Here is a 16,373-nt window from a genome sequence, read left to right on the forward strand (position 1 = left end):
CGTGAACTAATGGTTCCCCAATGTGGAGCTCAGCCTTTTTGTTTCAGCACAAGTCCTGAAATTACAATTGTCTGCTGAATTCAGCTGGGTGTCCTCAAACGCAACATTCTAATAGCCCTTAAAATCTGTGCAACCTTCTGTGTTCTCTTATTTTGGTACAACTTTTCATTTAATTGTACCAATTTCTAGTAAAAAAAACTACATCTGTGGTATCCCTCAGATTTATCCTGTTTTGTCTATTTCTATTATAATACTTGTATGTCAAGCCCCCATATTCTCTCTCCCAGGATATTGTAACTATCTCCAGAGTGACTTTCTATCTCCAGAATTGACTTCTCTTTAGTCTATCCTTCTTATTTCCACCACAATCATCTTCTAAAATGCAGTGTTTTAGTATGTTATTCCTTATCTTAAAATCTTTTTGCTGTTTTTCATTACCTAGCAGTAGTTTTCAAATATCTATCCATGCCTTGCCTACTTTTTGATCATTTAGAGCTACAGTCCTCAACCCCTGGGCCATGGACTAGTACCGGTCCAGGCCTGTTAGGAATCAGGCCACACAGTAAGAGGTAAGTGGCGGGTGAGCAAGCAAAGCTTCATCTGTATTTATAGCCTCTCCCCATTGCTTGCATCACTGCCTGAGCTCCACCTCTTGTCAGATTAGCGGCGGCATTAGATTCTCATAGGAGCGCAAACACTACTGTAAACTGTGTATACAAGGGACCTAGGTTGCATGCTCCTTTTAAGAATCTAGTACCTGATGATCTGCGGTGCAGCTGAGGCAGTGATGCTAGTGCTGGGGAGCAGCTGCATACATATTATCATTAACAGAGAGGTTTGACTGCACAATAAATGTAATGTGCTTGAATTATCCTGAAATTATCAGCCCCTACTCCCAGTCTGTGGAAAAATTCTCTTCCACGAAACCAGTCCCTGGTGCCAAAAAGGTTGGGGACTAATGATTTAGAGAACTTTTGAAAAGCTCATATTCTGTACAGATTCTGAATTAGCTTAGAATTTAGGAATCTTTAAAAAGTTTTCCAGATGGTTTTGATAAACAGCCAGAGTTGGAAAACACTGACCTATACGTATTGTTCAGATTCCTCATCATAAAGTATACAAAGACCTTTCAGGATCTCCTTCTCCAGCAACATCTCACTCTGCTCTTCCTTCCCTCAGTCACTGTGTTCTAGCCAGGGTGCCTTCTTCTGGCTCTGGAACCTACAAGGCTTGATCCTCTTTTGGGACTTTTGCATAATTTTGTTTAATTGGGGGCAGGACCCTAGATTTCTATCTGCTGTACCTCTGCTCCCTTCTATACCCCAGCCAGCACCTTCTTGGATTTCACATGTGGAACTCAGGTTGAAAACCACTGGGCTAATCCAAATCAATGAGGCCTACAAAGATTATGTGACTTACTGAAATTATGTAATAGTGAATGGCAGAACTTATCTAAAATTTAGGATTTATATTCCTAACATAGGTTTTATTTATTGCTTTTCTATACTTTCGTATGTATTGTATCTGGGCAAGTTGATCTGAATTGACCTCTTAATATTTTCCTTCCTAAATAAATTACCATAAATTTGTTTCCTCATTTATATATTCATTTGTTTATTTATTCATTCAACATTTATATGACCATACAAGGAGCAGTCCAGGTCCTGGGGAGAGGGGAGATAGGTAGAAAATTTGAATAATATAAATTTCCTATCCTTAAGGTTCTCAAGACATATTTTATATTTAATCATAAAATACTATACAGAAAAATAAATTATTAATTTTTTAGAAAAGAAACCATAGTGTATTCTTTTCCATTGTTTTCTTTCTTTCTTTCTTTTTTTTATCCAGGGAAAGACCATGTTTGTAGATTTATTGGCTGTGGGAGGAATGATCGATTCAACTATGTGGTCATGCAGTTGCAGGTAGGTTACCCTGAAAATGTCTCTTAAAATCTTTCAGTTTTGGTCAAAGTACCCAATTACTGTAGATATGAATAAAAATAACAACATTCTTGGTATCATCTCGAATGTTTTATACTGTGCAGATGGAACTTGTATTTAAACAGACTTGATATAGATTTTCTAAAAATGAAATGGTTGTCCTTGTCAGCTATTTTAGTTGACCTGTATTTTCACTGATTGTCATCTTTGCAGTTTTCAATCCCTGCATGGATAGAGAGATATAATGTGAGTTTTATCCTGTTCCTGTCCCTTTCCCTTCCACCATTCATTTCCTTAGGGATTCCAGTTTTTCATTTATGCTCTCAAATGCTGTCTCAATCTGTTTCATGCTACTACAGAATACCTGAGACTGGGTAATTTATAAAGAACAGAGATTTATTTCTTTCAGTTCTGGAGGCTGGGAAATCCAAGATTGAGGGACCTGCGTCTTGCGAGGGCCTTCTTGCTGTCATCACATGGTGGAAGGTGAAAGTGCAAGAAAGCATGCCCATGTGCAAGGGATGTGGAGAAGGGGGCCAAATTCATCCTTTTTATCAGAAACTCACTCCTGAGATAAATAACGCACTTCCACACTAATGATAATCCATTCACAAAGGCAGAACCTTCATGACCTAATCATTTCTTTGTTGCATTGGAGAGAAAGTTTCCAACACATGAACTTTGGGGGACATGTGTAAACCATAGCAAATACCAACCTGACCACTTGAAAATTTAAGCATTAATTGAGATAGAGGAAAAATGCCATTCCTCTCACTCTTTCCATCATTAACATAGTTCTGTTCTCTGTCCTTTTAGATGTACATGGAGTTGGGTTGAGGGATCAGAGGAAAGAATTTCAGAAAGGGAATATTGGAATAATGACTGCACCAGGGAGTAGACGGAAACCATTCCATTTCCTCTGACTCTGCCTCTGCCCCTGAACACACACGCACCCCTGAACCATAGTCACCCTCAAAGTTTAAAAGCCACAGTTCACCTTGCTGCCTATCTTAGAGTTCTCAGGATTTCCTTTCATCTCTAGCAAACTTTTTTGGGCATTTGATTCATTTAATTTCTTTCAACTTATCTAAATAACGGTAATTTCAGAGATATAGGTCTTGGCCTAAATGCTTCTCCTCAGAGGCTTTTTTTGTTTCTCTCAGCCATCCTTCAGCATTTGATTTAGATCTAAAGATGTCAACCTCTCTGTAGCCTGTAGCCTTAAAGTCTTTCTGAGTCATGTGATTCACTATCTCTTAAGCCAGCATAGTTTTATTTCTTGAAGCAGCGATCCCTGAGGGTCATTAATATAGACCCTGCTTTCTCTCACCCTGGCTAGTAATAATATAACTTTTTGTACGATATTTTATAGTTTTCATCTGGATTTATCATATATTTTATTTGATCCTGCCATATCCCCATGGGGAAGAGAGGACAGGGTTTTATCCCCATTTTGCAAATGGAGAGGCTGAAGTTCAAGGAGGTTCGTGGTTTTCCTGAAACTAACTCATTTGATGGGTATTAAAGCTTGGTGTGGAACTGTAAGGCCAGTATTCTTGCTGTAATAAGAGAAAACTCTTCAATTTTGTCTTCAGGTTACCACTGATTGGAGGATTATGGAGAGGAGCTTTATTTAGTCTGCAGAATCTCTCTTAGTGTCAGTACATACTCATTTTTATTCTTGCACTTACCAAAATCTTACTTTGTGTAAATGGGAAGGCTCTTAGTACTGGGAAAACTAAGGGGACTGGTGTATATCAGGTAGTGATAGCCTTTGTGGCCTTTGGCAGGCTCCTATGGACTTGTCCAAGAATCTTTCCATTTAACTTGTATGTTGTAAAGTTAACCCATTAAACCCCCATCCTTATGATTAGGATTGACTTGATTTGGGACAAGGACAAAGCTGCTATAACTGCTAGAATATACTCTCTCTTATTTGACATATGAAACATAACTACTAGATCTCCCCCATATATTTTAATAAAATTCAGATACTCAAACCTAGCTAAAACTTGAAATTCATTATTCTTAAGTTAACCTTGTTCTTTTCCTCCTGGTGACTCAATTACATAATACCTGCCTTGAACATTTTTAAGGAATAACCCTATCTCTGTTGTAGAAATTCTAGCTATATATCATTAAAATGGATCTTAACATCTTACAGAATTCAAGTAGTCGTACACGCTTATTTTCTCAATTCTCCTAGCAAGATTTGTCCAAGTTTCATTTAATATCCTGTCAGCATAGAAGCTTTGTATGAGCATCCTTAGTTAGCAAAAGGGTGATATTTTGTGATAAGCCCGTTACCTAGTGAAGGGCAAAAAAAAGTTTTGAGTCCTGTAAACAGTAAAAATGTAGATCTAGATTACCTGACATATTTTTTTAAAACTTTTTATTACTGTGAGAAAAATTAAACATACAGAAAAGTAAAGACACTAATATAATGAACACCATCTACTCATGCCACTTCAATGATCACTATATGGCTAATCTTGTTTCAGGTGTATCTCTTTCCTCCTATCCCTTGCTAGATTTATTTTATTTTTATTTATTTATTTATTTATTTTTTTGAGACAAGGTCTTGTTCTAGCTCTGTCACCCAGGCTGGAGTGCAGTGGTCTCATCGTAGCTCACTGCCCCCTGGAACTCCTGGGCTCAAGCGATCTTCCTGTCTCATCCTCCTGAGTAGCTGGGACTAAAGGCGTGCACCACCACCACCACCACGCCCAGCTAATTTTTCTATTTTTTGTAGCGATATGGTCTTGCTTTTGTTCAATCTGGTCTTGAATTCCTGGCCTCAAGCAATCCTCCTGCCTTGACCTCACAAAGTGCTGGGATTACAGGCTGTGAGCCCAGCCACTGTGCCCAGCCAGTAAGCCTCTTTTAATCTATTGGTTTTCCTTTATCTTTTATTTTCTTGCAGTTTTCTTTTTGTTGTTGTTTTTATTGTCATTCATAAAAATGGAGTCCTTTGGTATGCAGGAGTTACCATATTCTTGATTTTGTTGATTCCCTGTGGTGGTGTCTAATATGTCCTTCTGTCCCCTGTTTTTCGTGTAAACTGATAGTTAGATATGATTTCAGTTTTGTTTTATTTGGCAAGAATACTTCAGAGGTGGGTTGTGTGTTTCCTGTTGCATCACATCAGGAGGCATTGTCTGGTCTCTCTTTTAGTGATGTTAAGATTGATCAGTGGGTTCAGAGATTGTTAGCCTAATCCATCCATTTAAGGTTACCAATGGCTTTATCAACCCATTAGTAATAATTACCTAGACCCATTATTTTATTGGGGGTTGAAAATATACTATTCTGTCATTTCTTCATTTATTAGCTAGAATTCTTCTTTAAAAATTACTCCATCCCCTATTAGATTATCCTGGATACATTTCATATAGGAAAGGCAAGACTAATATTTGATTTTTCAGTTATCAGTTTTCAGAATAATGAGTTGGTTCCCTAATATAAATATATATAAAAATATATAAGTCCATGAACTCGTGGATTTAATATATATTGTCTTTCAATCATTATAGTTGTTTTTCTCTCTCTTTTTTTTTTTTTTTTTTTTTTTGAGACAGAGTGTCTCTCTGTTGCCCGGGCTAGAGTGAGTGCCGTGGCGTCAGCCTAGCTCACAGCAACCTCAAACTCCTGGGCTCAAGTGATCCTACTGCCTCAGCCTCCCGAGTAGCTGGGACTACAAGCATGTGCCACCATGCCTGGCTAATTTTTTCTATATATATTTTTAGTTGGCCAGATACTTTCTTTCTATTTTTAGTAGAGATGGGGTCTCGCTCTTGCTCAGGCTGGTCTCAAACTCCTGACCTCGAGGGATCCTCTTGCCTCGGCCTCCCAGAGTGCTAGGATTACAGGCGTGAGCCACCGCACCTGGTCTGTTTTTCTCTTTAATGTTCAAATTGTCCCATCTTTGGCTAGTGGGACTTCCTTCAAGTTGGGTCCTCATTGATTTTGACAAGACTAGACTACAGCAGTCTTTGATAACATCCTCATTTTCTGGTATAACACCATGTACTGGGTTCATTCTGTATATTTCATGCTCCAGGTCTGGAATCAGCCACTTCTCCATTAAGCTCTGATACCTTAATGGAAAAATGATATTTAGATACCACAGTCTAGATGTCTAGGTGTCTGTTGCAATTGGGTTGGTCATTACTTTTAATTTTTTTCCGAGTGGAGAGATTTCAGGAAATATATTTTTTAAGAGAAAATATGTCATGGTTTATGTTGATGTTTCTAATTCAAATTTACAATAATAGAATTTCTAATAACTTCTTTTTATATTTTTATTTCTTTCCTCTTATGTACTTTTTAATGTATGTATAGATGAGATGATTAGAATTTACATGAAAATAACTGTGTGTGTGTGTGTGTGAGGGAAAGGAGAGGTATGTGTGAGGAGGTAGTAATGGATGAAAAAGATTGGCCATGAATTGATAATTGTTAATTCTGGGTGATAGATAGAGACATGAGGTTCATTTTATTTTTTTCTCCTTTTAATAATGTTTCAGATTTTCAGTTAAAAAGATTACCTGTATTTTTATTGGGATCTTGTTAAATTTATAGAATTACTTGGGCAAAATGAATTTGCTTCTTTTATTCATTCCATATTACTATATATAAAGATTGTTTATTTTTTTAAATGCCTGAATATCAGTCAGTAAGATGACTGTACCATATTTTATTTAACAATTCATTTATTGACAGAAGTCCCCTCTTATCCAAGGAAGATATGTTCCAAGATCCCCAGTGGATGCCTGAAACCAGGGATAGCGTGAAACCCTTCTATCTGTTATTGGAGTTTACTACTAAGGGACTAACAGGCAGGGAGCGTGTATAGCATGGATATACTGGACTAAGGGGATGATTTACGTCCTGGATTGGATGGAGCAAGATAGCATGAGATTTTACCACACTACTCAGAATGGCCCACAATTTTAAACTTATGAATTGTTTATTTATAGAATATTCCATTTAATATTTTGGACCATGGTTGACTGCAGGTAACCTAAATCAGGAAAGTGAAACTCTGGATGATGGGGGACTACTGTATAGATTGTTTTTAGTTTTTCTCTATAACAGATAGTAACCACTGGTAGTATTTACTCTGAAGTAAAATTAGGTGGGTCAAACCTGTTTGTTTTTACCATGTTAGTAATGCTTTTCCCCATACTCTTGTTGGCCTGGTATTTATCTTCTCAGATTTTGCTAATTGATACATTAGATTTACATTTTAAAAGACTTAAATCTTTTAAATCATTACTAATATCATAAATCAAAATTAATTTATTTTTGAAAGCTTTTATGATGGTAAAAGTTATTTACAAATAAAATTCTAATATTAGGTATATTTTGGTGATCAATTTTGATTTTGAAGAAAAAACTATTAGAATGCTAATAAAAATTGTTAGATACTCATGGGGTTATAAAACTCATTGCTGTAGATTGTCACTTATTTTACATTTACTAGGGATACAGAGGACAATAAACTTCCTTAAGATTAAAAATAATAATAAAGATAAATACCAATTAATTTATGCTGTGGGAAAACTGCATTTTAAAAAGAAGATAGAAAGCATGAAAGGATCCTGACTTTACTATAATTTTTAAACTCCAGATTATTGAAGAGTAATTAATATTTTACTTTGAATGATACTTGATTACTTTTTCAAAAGTGAATCAATTGTCTTTAGATGAAGTGATTGTATTTAGTGGCATGGTAACCCCAAACATACACTATGGAATTCTGGGAGTAGGGAGAGTGGGATATTTAAGTCCTCTTGTGATAATGGGAGCATCTCCACTCTTTGGGAGGCAGAACTGCAGGATCATAGTCCTGCTCTCCTCTTCAGATTACTGGTTTATTGCCTAAGTAACAAGGAACTTTTTTGGTGTGGAGCAGCACCATGAAAAAATATGGTAGAAAAGCACTGTAGGAAAAGAACACTTTGGAGTCAAGTAGACTGAGATTTGAAAACAGGTTAACATTATTTAACCTCTTTGAATTCCAATTTCCTCCTCTGCAAAATAGGAACAGGCACAACTTGTATTTAGGTTGCTGTGAGGATTAAATGCAATTATGAATGTAATACATTTGGCACAGGCTAGATACATTCATTGTTTTACTGCTATGAGTAATTGAGTATTTGTCTTATCATATTTGGTCATAATAACAATAGTTAGCATTTGTTGAGTACCTGCTGTATACCAAACAGTATTCTAGAGTTTTACATGTATCTTCTTTAATCCTCACAAACTCTGTGAGGTAGGTTTTATTAGTCTTATTTTATAAGGAAACTGGTGGAGGAAAGTTAAGTAGCTTATATGGGAATATATGTTAGGCACTAATGAGGAATTACTGCTCAGGGCATATATATACATTTGGTTATTTATGTTTTAGATAATCAAGTCTGTATTTTATGACATGAGAGATAAAGGGAAACATGCTGAATCAGAAACATGATATGCTAAAAAACTGGTTATTTTTAAATTTGTCTGAAACATTCATCTTATTAAGAGAATCTCTTCTGTTGAGTGAGAGGATCACGATTTGGGTAAAACCCTTGCTATTTCAGTTGATACATTTTTCAAGTGTAAATGAATAATTTCCCAGTCTTCTCTTATAACATAGTTTTTGTATCATATTTGACAGTGTTTATTTGGTTTCCACAGGGTCGGAATCTGGCAGATCTTCGCCGTAGCCAGTCCCGGGGCACATTCACCATTAGCACTACTCTCCGGCTGGGTAGACAGATTTTGGAGTCTATTGAAAGCATCCATTCTGTGGGATTCTTGCACCGAGACATTAAACCGGTAGGGCCTTTTCCAACCAGAGCACAGAATGAGTTTGGTATTCTTAATGTTACAATCAGACACAATAAATTGCAAGTGTAGCTTTCTGTATTTGCTGTGGTTAAATACAAGGTATTATTTTTATTTCTGTAGAGGCCTGGAAGCAAAAATGTGACTTACCTCTTAAGCTTTTTAAAGTGGTAATTACAAACTACAACTTATTTTCAAGAGCTTTTCTCATGTAATGAAAATGTTGCTTGGCAGCCAAATTAAAAATGAGGCCAGGTACAGTGGCGTGCACCTGTAGTCCCAGCTACTCAGGAGTCTGAGGCAAGAGGATCACTTGAGCCCAAGAGCTGAGGCTGCAGTGAGCTATGATCTCGTATGCCTGTGGATAACCATAGCATTCCAGCCTAGCCAACATAGTGAAACCTCATCTCATTGAAAAAGAAAAAGTATATACTTGATTATTACTATGTGTGTGAACATTGCTAATTACTTAGCCTTATGCCTAAATTGGTAGCTATTCTTTGGATTTCTTTTTTTTTTAATTTTTCAATTATTATTATTTATTTATTTTTATTTCAGCATATCACAGGGGTACAAATGTTTAGGTTACAATTATTTTATTATTAATTATGGTTTTTCCTTTGAATATATGGTTTTAACAGTGTATATGTTGCCTCAGATGTTTGCATTGTGTTCTTTGAACTATTTGTCTAGTCACAAATTGCATTTATAGAAATCATCCATTGTGAAAGACTTTATCTTTCTCCTCAGTGCTACTATGGAATCATAGTGGTTTTTTGCTATTCTGTTTTTCTTAGAAATTGTCATTTCCATAACTGTGAAATATGCTTTTTTTTTCCATTTCGGTGTTTTATTCATGAGGGGAAATGACCCATTTCTGATATACTGTATTTACTATAAATTTATTATATGTTGGTACATTGAAAAGTATAGCCATCTGTTGTTACATTACTTCTAAAATTAGTTTACATGAAAATGCCAACTAAATTTAACGTGGTAAAATCAGATTTAATGTGATATAGTATTTCTCCTGCTCTTATTTCTAAGTGTCATTATTTGAGAATCAAGGTGATTGAAGAGTTTCCATTTTCATCAGAAAGCTTTTCATACATAGAATAGTATTTTAAAAGTAATGCTAATAATTCTGTAACAGTTTGGCATTTACCTTCACAAATCCTCTTAGGTACCCATCTTTGCAAGTTTATAGTCATTTAACATTACATTGATTTTTATTAAGGGAAGAATGCAAAGTGTATTTTCCTTAAGTCTGTTTTGAAATGTTTCCTTAAATTGTATTTTAATTTTAGACTTAGTGAAATTCAGCTTTATCTTGCCTATAAGAACTTATTTTAAATTTCTCTCTCTGTGTATATATTTTTTGCCCATCCCTAGTTTCTTCTATTTTAAAAAGTAGGGATTGGGTTGTCATCTAAGCAGTGACTTAAACTAGAATATTAAGGAACTTAAAATTCCAAGTCTAGTTAATATTGTCTTGTGTGTAACTTTATGCAATCATTTAAATTATTTTTTGCTCAAAGTTTACCTGATGGTAGGCATTAATAAAACCCAGTACTAATTTTATATTGACATCTAGTAAACCATTGATTAGAATAGTATACTTGGAACATGTGTGTTAGAGTTTAAATAGAAGAGGAATTAAAATATAGGAAGGGTAAGATAAAAGGACTAAGTATTATAAGAATGTATTAATATATATTTTCCCTTACTTTTTTAGTCGAACTTCGCCATGGGTCGCTTTCCCAGTACATGTAGGAAATGTTACATGCTTGATTTTGGCTTGGCTCGACAATTTACCAATTCCTGTGGTGACGTCAGACCAGTAAGATTTTTCATATTATTATTAAATATTTGATAATTAACCTGTTATTTATAGTATCATACTTTTTAAAGAAATGCTAACTGTGTATTTGAATGGATGTCATCCAAGAAGTGGCACATAGAGTTTATGATTAAAGTATAGAATGAAATTAACAAATTTTATTAAAATTTTTGGCTTTAAAAAATGTATATTAGAGGTAGATTTAGAGTGATCTTATAGTGAGAACACACATTGACCCTTTGGGATAGGGGTCTTTTTTGGAATATGAGGCCCTTTCTACATACTACAATTCTTCTATTTCAGTTATTATACTTTTCAACTCCAGAATTTCCATGTGATTCTCTTTATTGATAGTCTCTGTTTGATGAGACACTGTCATCATATTTTCTTTTACTTCTTTAATCAAGCTTTCCTTTAGTTTTGTGAACATATTTATAATGGCTACTTTTAAATCTTTTCCTGTTAAATCCAACATCTGGTCACTTTAACAGGCAGTTTCTGTTGCCTGATTTTTCCACCCAATGTGTGGGTCATATTTTCCTGTTTCTTTGCATACTTTGTGATTTTTTTTTTTTTTTTTGGAAACTGGGCATTTTAGATAACATATTACAGCAACTTGTAGGTACTGGTCCCCGCTTCCAGGGCTTATTATTTTTATTGTTTGTTTAGTAATTGACTGAATTATTTTATTGAAGTCTGTTCCCTCCCCTTGACCCCCCCATATAAATACAGTGTTAGGTTTCTGTTATTGCTCCTCAGGGAGGTGCATCTTTGGGTATGCCCACAGTCACCCTGGGATGACAGTGGCACTGGTAAGGCTTACTTCTAGTGTTTCTCTGACCACATCCAGCTGTTAAACTCCACTAATTCTAAGCCAATTGCTCTATTATTCATGACAGTATTCTGGTGCACAAATTCCTTGACAAACTAATCTAATCAAATTATGGCTCCTAAGATGGAATAGTTTCTCAGTTCAGTGTTTGGTATTTGTTCTGACCTCAGGAGAGCTCCTAGAGCTGTCTTTTCCTCCCTCTTCTCTCCTGCCCAACCTATTGTATGGTAGACTGTATATTCATTAGATCCATGAATCTCCTCCCAGTTCCTTTCACTAAAACCTCTACTATTTTTTAGAGGGCTCTTAGGTTTGCTAAAAAAAAAAAAAAAAAAACTTAGACAAATTAAATTTAACAGAGTTAATTGAGCAAAGATTGATTCTTAAATCGGGCAGGCCCCAGAACCAGAATAGGTTCAGAGTGACTCCAGGGCTGAGACATACAGAAAATGGAAGTGAGGTACAGAAACAGTTGAATTGGTTATAGCTGGGCATTTGCGTTGTTTGAATCTGCTTTGAACAGTTGACTGCCTGTGCTTGACTGAGACTTGGCTACTGGTTACAAGTGTGGGTTACAGTCTTTTTAGGTTACAGTTCACTATGTATGAAGAAACCTTTAGGCCAGACTTAAAATATGTACAGAGGCAACTTGAGGCCAGACTTAATTTAATAATTTTAAGAGGTTGACCAAAACTTTAAGCATTGATGTTGCTCTCTGTCACTATTGTAAATGGGCTTATTTGGTCTCAGTATGGGATTCACAAGTTTTACTTGGTCTCAGTTCCCATCTGTTGTGGCATCTATCTGCTTCCTTAAAGTTTTGGTTTTTTGAAATTCATATCTTTTGGGATCATGGTTATGATTGAAATAATTTTCTCATTGTTCTACTAATATAAAATCAAAAATTGCCTTTGTAGATTTGTTTCATATAGTAGAATTTTATTCCTTATTTGATTTTAGGAAGCTTGAATTGTGTTGTTTGGATTGTCTAGGTATGCTGTTATGTCCTCTATAGAAATCTGTATTTTGAGAGTCTTGCCATATATATTCTGGAAGAATGTAAAAACTTATAAAAATTGAAGGAAGAATAATAAAGCATCCACGGCTTTTATCTAGGTTAAGAAATGACACATTACCACCTTAGAAGCACTGTGGGGCCTTTCTTGATCACATTTCTTTTCCTTCCTTGAGCAATACTGTCCAGTGGAACTTACTGGGATCACGGCAGTATTCTCTATTTGCACTGTCTAATATGGTAGCCACTAGCCACATGTGGCTATTGAGCATTTGAAGTATGGCCAGAGCAAATGAAGAACTGAATTTTTTTTTTTTTTTTTTTCTTTTAGACAGAGTCTCACTCTGTCGCCCTGGGTAGAGTGCAATGGCGTCATCATAGCTCACTGCAACCTCAAACTCCTGGGCCCAAGTTATCCTCTTGCCTTAGCTTCCTGAGTAGCTGGGACTACAGGTACGCACCATGACACCTGGCTAATTTTTCTATTTTTAGTAGAGGTGGGGTCTCACTTTTGCTCAGGTTGGTCTCGATCTCCTGAGTTCAAGCAATCCTCCTGCCTCACCCTCCCAGAGTACCAGGATTACAGGCATACGCCACTGTGCCAGGCCAGGAACTGAATTTTTAATTTTATTTAAGTAGCTGTCATATTGATGAGTATAGCCCTCAATATAATCTCTATTCCATATTTTGCATTAGCCAGTTCTTTGCTTTTCTTTCTTCTCTTTGTTGCAGACCTGAGGGTACTTATTTTGGAGTTAGGGAGCAGGTTCAGGGAGCTGCCAAGGCAAGACTTCAAGTTCAGCTTAAAAATTTAACACACTCTGCTCTTCCTTTTTATCTAGTCCCTCCCTTCCTCTATCCCTTCCATATTACTTTCCCTCTGCTTTTTTTAAAAGTCAATTTTATTTATGTATAACACACTTTTAAAGTTTATCATTTTAATTAAAACTGTTGTGAATAATACATATAGTTTTATTACCACAGTAGACACCCTCTTGGCTGACCAACATGGAATAATAGTTCTGTTAATTGAAGAAGTTCACTAAGGACAGGGAGTCGTATTACACATCTATACCTTAATAATCTTTTAAATTTTTCTTTGTTTTATAAGTCTTTTTATTTTGAAATAGTTTAAGACTGACAAGAAGTTAAAAAATAATATAGTTACCATGTCCCTTCACCCAGCTTCCCCCAGTGATATCTTACATAATCACAGTACATTGTCAAAACTGGGAAATTGATGTTGGATACAATATATTAACTCAGGTACAGACTTAGATTTCATCAGTCTCAACATATACTTTTTGTAGGGGAAGGGATGATATATGAAATTTTATCACACATATAGATTCATATAACCAACACCATAATCTATCACCACAAAGAAACTCCCTCAAAACAGAAATGTATATTTACTTTCCAGTCTTATGGTGTAGGACCATCAGTCAGAATGCATCATAGAGGGAATGATAGAGAGTATCTGTACATCAGTGAGTTGTTTATGTGGTTGGTTTTGAGAGCCTCTACTATTTATCACCTGTAAAATGTATTAGTTACAGTAAGTAGGGTTGTGAGGTGCAAAGAAGCCCTGAATTATATATATTCACAACACTTTGATTCATACAATTTCAGAGTTGAACCTCTGTTTACTTAATGATTTGAATCTGCCTGTTCATTTTTTTCTCCTTTTAATGCATGCCCCAGTTTCAGCCCTTCAGCTGGCATCTCACATTGACTCTTTGTGTCTAAGTTCTTGGAATGGCATGTTTTCTCTTGCTGCTTTCTTCCTGACCATTCAGGTGAAACTTCTAGTGCCTAGGGCTGAGTACGAAAAAATTTATAAGTCTGTTTCTCTGTTTGCATTCTAGAATTTCAGCTGAATTTGTGCTATTTTCCTCTTTCCATTGGGAGTTTCATTACATGGTTCTCCTTGTATTTTTTTTTTCCCTGATCCTTTCCCTTTTGTTAGCAATAGTCCAGGGCTCATTCCTAGAGTCTTTCCCTTCTCCTTCTAGATTTATTCTCCTAGGAGTTCATCCTGTCTCTGACATACACACTACACATTCACATTACTTCTGCGCTTGTACTAGTCTCAAGATTTCTTGTTTGAAGGATTAAAATAGTTTCTTCACTGATATCCCTATCTTCTCCTTCCAGTCTATCCTTTATACTTCTATCGGAGTAAACATCCCAGGGACTTCCTCAGTCATGTCACTTTCCTACTTAAACATTTTTGATGAATTCCATTTGCCTGTACATTATATACAAAACAATTTAATATGACATTCAAGACCTTCCTTAAGCTGACTCCAACCTATTTTTTTCATTATTTTCTCTCGCCATCTTCTTCAGCCATACCAGATTCCTTTCCCTAACACCCATGGTACTTTCCTCCCTCTTTGCATTGTTGAACATCTTCTTTTTTTACCTAATATGCATTTCTTCTTCCTATTATATCAGTCCTTGAAGGCTTAACTTTTTGGCTTCATTTGAATGTCTAGGTATTATTTTAGTGAAACATGTTCTTAGATTGTTAAACACTCCCACTTTTTGCTTTTTTTTCTTTAAAGATGTTTTTAATTAATTTATTTTTTCATTTTAATTTTTTTTTAATTAACTGGACACTGAACGATAAAGATGTTTTTAAATATAAATTTTGTGGCTGGGCATAGTGGCTCATGCCTGAAATCCCAGCATTTTGTGAGGCTGAAACAGGAGGATCACTTGAGCCCATAAGTTCAAGACAGCCTGGACAACATAGCGAGACCCCATTTGTCCAAAAAATTAAAAAATTAGCTGGGCATGGTGGTGCGTGCCTGTAGTCCCAGCTACTTGGGAGGTGGAGGTGGGAGAATTGCTTGAGCCCAATAGTTCAAGGCCAGCCTTGGCAACATATGAGACCCTGTCTCTAAAAACAAATAAACAAACAAACAAATAACACTTAGTGAGAGGCAGAAATCATTGATTGCCAGAGACAGGGGGTAGGAGGGTGGGAGGGACTGATTACAAAGAGGTATTAAGGGAACTTCTTCTTGGGGTGATACAAATAGTCAATATCTTAATTGTGGTGGTAGTTATGTGACTTTTTATCTTTGCCAAAATTCATAGAACTGTGTACACCGAAAGTATGAATTATACTGTATGTAAATTACATCTCAATAAACCTGCCTTGGAAAAGATAAAAAAAGGTAAACAGTGAAACAAATTTCTGTTTCACCCTTGCCTATTCAAAATCCGCTCATTTCCTATACTGCCCCTACCCACCACATTCACCTTTAGATAGCTGTAGTGTTAGTAGTTTCTTATATATCCTTCCAGAATTACTTTATACATGATACAGTAAATACAAATGAATATTATTGTTTTTCCTTTTTAATTCAAAAGGTAGCATGATATACATTGTACACCTTTCTTTTTTTCACTTAACAGTATATCTAGACAATCTTTTCACATCAGTATGTACAGCTTCTTCATTCTTTTTTGCAGCTGCAAAGTATATTCCATCATATGGATATACTATAATTTATTTAATCAGTCCCCTATTGGCAGACATTTAGGTTGTGCCCAACCTGTTGCTATCATGAGTGCTGATGGTAATGAATGACTTTGTACGTCCACTATTTTTGCTTATGCAAGTATATCTGTGAGATAAAGTTCCAGAAGTAAAATTGCTGGATCAAAGAGAATATATGCATTTGCAATGTTCATATATATTGCCAGATTGCCATCCATTGGGGAGGTTTCAAGAGACTACCTATTTCAAGGCCCAATAAAATGCTGATTGGTCTTAAGACCTTTCCTTCTTCCCTCCCACCAAATAAGACACCTGAATGTTCATAACTTATTGTACTTTGCTAATGGTGTTCATTATAATCTGCTTTGGACTTGAATTATTTGCATATATGG

The 16,373-nt window shown here is 35.7% G+C and overlaps 1 protein-coding gene across 1 annotated transcript in view; it reads left to right on the top strand.

Moving 5' to 3' along the window:
* The window catches only part of TTBK2 (tau tubulin kinase 2), a 133,640-nt gene that overhangs the window by 56,001 nt on the left and 61,266 nt on the right, over positions 1-16,373 (top strand). Inside the window, exons 4-6 of the mRNA XM_069484395.1 lie at positions 1,852-1,925; positions 8,631-8,771; positions 10,516-10,620. Of these exons, the coding sequence (XP_069340496.1) occupies positions 1,852-1,925; positions 8,631-8,771; positions 10,516-10,620 (320 nt within the window). The remainder of the gene's footprint in view (positions 1-1,851; positions 1,926-8,630; positions 8,772-10,515; positions 10,621-16,373) is intronic.

This window comes from Eulemur rufifrons, chromosome 2 (assembly GCF_041146395.1).
Source record: "Eulemur rufifrons isolate Redbay chromosome 2, OSU_ERuf_1, whole genome shotgun sequence".
Lineage (NCBI taxonomy): Eukaryota > Metazoa > Chordata > Mammalia > Primates > Lemuridae > Eulemur > Eulemur rufifrons.